General features: G+C 43.6%; 1 protein-coding gene across 1 annotated transcript in view; it reads right to left on the bottom strand.

Moving 5' to 3' along the window:
- The window catches only part of PER3 (period circadian clock 3), a 108,494-nt gene extending 103,717 nt beyond the window's left edge, over window positions 1-4,777 (bottom strand). Inside the window, exons 1-4 of the mRNA XM_006885913.1 lie at window positions 4,707-4,777; window positions 4,159-4,304; window positions 3,176-3,291; window positions 1,661-1,862 (exon numbers count right to left, since the gene is read on the bottom strand). Of these exons, the coding sequence (XP_006885975.1) occupies window positions 1,661-1,862; window positions 3,176-3,291; window positions 4,159-4,304; window positions 4,707-4,777 (535 nt within the window). The remainder of the gene's footprint in view (window positions 1-1,660; window positions 1,863-3,175; window positions 3,292-4,158; window positions 4,305-4,706) is intronic.
- Between the last annotated feature and the right edge of the window lie 1,223 nt (window positions 4,778-6,000).

The following is a 6,000-nucleotide window of genomic DNA, read 5'->3' on the forward strand; positions in this document are numbered from 1 at the left end:
AAGGTTACACCGGGCTGCTCCTTGGAGGCAAGGATTCTGAGGCTTCATCTGACATACTTTGGTCATGTTGTTAGGAGAGACCGGTCCTTGGAGAGAGACATCATGCTTGGGAGAGTGGAGGGCAGGCACAGGAGAGAAAGGCACTCTAGGAGGTGGACTGATTCGGTGACTGGGGTAAGCGGATGGGTGTGTCGGAGACAGTGAGATTGGCATAGGACAGAGCAGAGTTTAGGGCTGTTAAACATAGGGTTGCTATGAGTCGCAAGCGACTCGACAGCACATAACAATAACCAGTGAATAGTGAAGTCGATACAGAAGGGAAAACATTTTATTAAATGAAAGGAAACAGACATCCCTGGTAGGTACAAATGGTTAATGCATTCAGCTGTTAATCAGAGACTGGAAATTTAAATCCACGGAGAGACATCTCCTAAGAAATGTTAGTGATCTTCTATATCAGCTGTTGAAAACGCTGTGGAGGGCAATTCTACTGTGACATACATAAGGTCAACATGACTTGGAATAAACTCAAAAGCAACTTGATTTTTTTTTTCTTCATTTTTTCCTTTTTGTGTACTGTCGGATTGGATCCAACTAGCACAGGAAGAGATTGCCTCTTCTCCAGCATAGCATCTGGTGAATTTGTACTGTGCGCTTTCAGGATTACAATGCAGCTTCTTGCCACTAGGCCACAAGAGCTCCCTGCAACTTGATTTTTTGAAGGAAACTGAGCCTTGGCATTGATCATACTGCTGTGCACTGTGCTGGGGACCACACGATGGTTTTGATGTGGTAGAGCAGTTGTTGGCTGCTAACTGAGAGACGAGCAGGTAGAATCCACCAGTCACTGCATGGGAGACGGATGTGGCTGGCTACTTCAATAAAGACAAAGCCTAAAAAATCCTCCGGAGTAGTTCTATGGAGTAGGAACCTGGTCCTACAGGATCACTGGAGTCAGATTATTAGATAGCAACAGATTGGTTTGAATGAAACTGAACAGTCTCATCCTAGAGAGGGTGAGACCAAGATGGCAAGGATTCTGAAGCTGCATCTGACGTATTTTGGACATGTTGCAAGGAGGGACCAATCCTTGGAGAGGGATGTCATGCTTGGAGGGTGGAGGGACAGCGCAAGAGAGGAAGACCCTCGGTGAGATGGATTGATTCAGTGGCTGGGGTAATGGGGGTAGGTGTCTTAGAGACAGTAAGATTGGCACAGGATAGAGCAGGGTTCAGGGCTGTTGTACATAGGGTTACTATGCGTTGCAAGCGATTCGATGGCACATAACAACAACATCATCCAATTAACTTGACTAAAACCAAAGAACATTTATTGAATCTTGATGTTTATAAGGGAGCTCTGGTGGCACAGTATATTCAGAGTTGTGTTGATAACGGAAAGGTCACTGCTTTGAATGCACCAGTAGTTTTGAAGGACAGTCTCCTCAGATAAAGCTTCACAGTCCTGGAAACCCAATGGAGGGTCATTTTTAAGTGGAATTGACTCTATGGCAATGGGTTTTGGATATATTATTGCAAGTAATCACAAAGCTTTTCACAACAATTTGGCCTTTCATATGTTCCAAACAGGGCATTAAAGTTTTGAAGAATAAAACTAATCATTATGAGGGGAAATAAACATCAGAATATGGTCCTATTACCTTTTTGGGTCAAGTTGTTCCAGAAGGGAAGCTGGGCGTGGGCAGTGTGTGCGTAGAACACTCTCACATCTTGAGGGGCAAGCAGTTCAACAAAATGAGAAGACTCCAAGAAATCTTTTTCACAATTTAAGATCGAAGTAGCCTGTTCAGAAATGTACACTAGCCTTCCAGACAGAAAGGAAAAAACGGCCACAAAGGTGTCCTGTGAAAAACATTTACAAATCTTGAAGTACTTACTGGCAATACACAGTAGGAGGTAAATTTTTTCTAGTATTCTACCATAATTAATAATTTAAAACACATGCACATATATTATAATGGCAAGAAACTACAAATCATTTTTTCCAATATATATATATACACACACACACATATACATACATATATACATACATATTTGGGTTAAAGTTAGTTAGTTAGTTTCATTAGAAAAGATATATTTCAGAGGGAGATGGGTCAGTTCTCCAGAAGTACAGAGGTAGAGAAAAAGAAAAAGTAAGTATTATCAGAAAACTGGAATTTTATCTTCTCAATGTTTGATTTCCATGCCAAAATATAGGTTCATATATATACAAGCTCATTCTATGAGACTAAACAAACATATAAAGCTCTGATTTTATATTTGCACGTTGCGCCTTATACACTTGGGATGGAGGATTGTCTTCTACTCACTGAGTAAACAGTGTCTGCTTCAAGAGCAAACTCAAGACACATCTCTATTAAGGAATTGTCCTTAATCAAGCTCTCATAAAAATCACATCTCTAATTTGTTCCATCAGATATAAGTGAAATACACTTACAATCAGCTACTGTGTGTACCTGCCAGCATTGGCAAGTTTGCATCCTAACATAAAGATTTTAAAGGGCAAATGTTAGCACTTTCTATAGGATCATTTTCCCACCAGTCAATAAAGTGGCACTTTTACAATCCTAGAGGTAGCTCATGTTCCTAAATGATAACATCTTGAAGTTATGATTATATTGAGGTTTAAGCATCCATTAAATAATAGCTACCATTACTAACACAAAGCATAATTAATCTGTCACTGTGAAGGGATTCAACAAAGATACAACAAACATCTCTTCCAAAGTTTCATAAACTACGATAACATCACCACACCTGTTCTAAAAATCCAGTTGTCACTTGAAGTGGTAGGTACTGGAACTCAGACTGTTTTAAATAGAAATGAACAATTCTAAGATTAAGATAAAATGCAGAAAGTTACTCTGCAGTTTATTTGTTTGATTCTTTCTTTGAAAGGATTCAGGGATGGCAAGGAGTTAGAAATACCTCATAACCGAAGCAGACCAGCTACCCGATGTACTGCTTCCTACATTAGGATGTGTTCTCTGTTAAGAACTGCAAACTACATAATGCCTCCTTAGTAATCTTTTTCCTTGTGTTTACTTCAAACTGTGGTAACTGAAACATATTGTTTTTTAAAATCTGCAGCTAAACAAGAAGTTTTCAGAAAAGTCACCCAGGTTGGTATGGCAAAATTCATGAATTCTTACTGTGTTTTTAGAAGTATGTTCCGAGGCAATAGTGGTGAGCTTCTCAAGACTGTACGTGGTCACATCTGCTTGAGGTGCTCCTTTCTGACTGAGAATCTGGAAAAACTCACTGTTTGCTAGGAAACACAGGAAAATAAATAGCTAGTCCAGTGGCAACAGTATCATTAGGAAATCACTTTTATCACTCAAGCTGCCTAATTTTTTAAGACAAGGACATAACAGTGTGTTTTCCTCAGAATCAGGGCATTTTCTTCTTTCCCCTAAAATGTAACCAGTGGTGTAAACTTAAGATTTGAACTTTCTTCAAGAAAAAAAAAATTAGCTCCTTATGAATTTACAATTTTCTTTATCACAAGGAGCAGGATACATTAATGTAACTAAAATGAGAACCATAAACTTAATTACACACACATACATGCTATTTATATATGTGCATAATGTTTTATGACAGAAACATCACTCCAGTACTCAGAACATATGAAGCCTTAGATGTTTCTGCTAAAGGGAACACAAAGGATATTAAGTTCCCTGAACAGTCAGATATTTATAAATTGGGTAAATTCATGTTGGTAAATTCCTAACAGATTATATTGTCTTAAAAGTGTGTGTATGAAAGGAAAAAAAAAAGTGTGTGTATGATTTGGAAACAAACATATACTTAGTAAAGTGTATTTTTTTTTTCCTTCTAATGCCCACTGAAGATGAGCCCTTTTAAAAAGTTAATACTCAAAATGTGCTTCTGCTAAACATTAAGGTCTTGTAACAGGTTAACAAAATAGTGCCTATGTCCTAAAATATTCAGCAAATAAGGTTCTCTGGGTGGTTCTGAATTTGAAAGCTTAAGACACTAATGCAATCACTGTCACTCAGCTCATCTTACAGAAAACATCCTGAGAACGTCCAGGGATTACTGTGAGTAAAACCCCACTGTGAGCTTTGCTGGGTGCCTTTAGACAAATGGCTTTTCCCTCCTGCTGGATTACCTTGCACGCTGTGCACACATCGAAGGGCATAGTTGAGGGCGTCCAAGGTGCTGGGTTTGCTGTGCCGTTCTGATGGGAAGTACTTCTTCATTTCCTGCACCACCATCAAAAGTTCTTCAGAAACTCTTACTCGATCCTGCTGCACACTGTTAAGATTTAAAAAAAAAAAAAAAAATCCACTCACATCTGCAAGGATAATAACAGCCAAGATTTACTGTACACAGTGTTGGCCATTTTCCAAGCGCTTAAATCTGCATTTGGTTCACAAGTTCCCCGGTGGCGCAAACAGCTCAGTTGCTGAGTAAACAAACAGTAGAGTTCGCGTCCACCCAGGGACACCTGGGAAGAAAGGTCCTGGTGTTCTATTTCCGCAACATTAGCCATTGAAAATCCTAGAGAGCGCAGTCTACTCTGTCACACGTGCGTAGCCATGAGCCTGGCGCTGATAACAACTGGGAAAAACTAATTTACAGAAAGGGAAACTGAGGCTAAGGATCGCGTAAATGTCAACCATCTCCCACACTTTCATTCCCTTTCATTCCCTTTACAAGCTTAACTCAGCTAAATTCTGTAACCACTTTTTATGTTCTCGCTGATACTCCTGGATCATTTTCTCCATGTCCCCGATCATCATCTCCTGCTTCTTTTGTCTACGCCTCCCCTTAAACTGTCCCGTAGGTTTTAAAAACAAAAGAATAAAAACTATGCTCTGCTTCCTCTTTCACGAACTACTCCAGGGAAGAACACAAACCCAGGCAGATTGTGAAATGCAAACAAAGGCGTCACCTGTTGCTGTCCCTGCAGCTCCGGGGCAGTTGGTAGCTCTGGCTCCACGCCGCCGTGTTGGGTTCTGCTCCTCGGGGCTCCCTCCCGCGGGACTGGGGTCCTTCAAGCTCCTCGGCCTCGTTTCCCCTGGAGTCGGGAGCCCGATCACCGGGCAGGTCGAGATCTTCGCAGAGCTCCATCTCGAGCTCGGCGGCCCTCCTCTCGGTCGTCTGCTTCTTGTTTATTGTGGAGCCAGGCATTGAAGTTTACTTGTGATTTTGGTCCCTGCCATCGCGTCAGGGAGAGGGAGCGGCCATCACACACCAGGAATTAATGATTTGTGATCACCGGGAAGCACTTTTCTCCCCGTGTTTCCATACACCTTCCAGGACGATTGCACAGCGAAAAGTCCGGTTTGGGGGGACAAAAGTGACAGGTGTCCAGTGAAACATACGACCAGTTCCGGAGACAGGGGTCCGCTAGGACTTGTGAGCCACCGGGAAAATCCTCCGTCCCTAGTCGCTTCACTAAGAATCCAAATTCACTCAACTTTGCACAGTTCTGCAAAGTCGGCGCGCGCCCAGAACCGGGCAGGGGAGCAGGGGTCCCGGGAACGCACTCAGTTACGGAGCTGCAGCTCCAGCCTCGGACAGCGAGGGCAGGCTCGCGCAAAGAGGCCACCGGCCCAGCGTTCACGCCACCGGCCCAGCGTTCACCCCACCGCCCGCCCCTCCGCCCAGACAAGCGCGCGCTAGTCTCGAGGCTCGCCGCGTGTCGGCGCCCGCGTCTCTCGGCGCCACGTGAGGGCGCCCCGCCCCCGAGTCCCGCGATTGGCTGTCTCGGCCAGCTACACCGACTCCCATTGGCCTGGGGGCGAGGCTTGAAGCCGAGGCTCCCAGTTACATAATGAGGGTGAGTTGGGCGGGGGCGAAGGCCTCAGAAGACGTTACATAAGGCACGGGGGGGTGGGCGTAGGGCAAGGCTCTGTCAGTCTCCATAGGCTGGCGTGGACGTAAGGGGCGGGGTAGCCTTGAGGAAGCTCAGGTCCAGTTAGTAATAGGGTACTGCGGCTGCCAG

This window comes from Elephantulus edwardii, unplaced genomic scaffold (genome assembly GCF_000299155.1).
Source record: "Elephantulus edwardii isolate Elephantulus edwardi_28Jun2011 unplaced genomic scaffold, EleEdw1.0 scaffold00045, whole genome shotgun sequence".
Taxonomy (NCBI): Eukaryota; Metazoa; Chordata; class Mammalia; order Macroscelidea; family Macroscelididae; genus Elephantulus; species Elephantulus edwardii.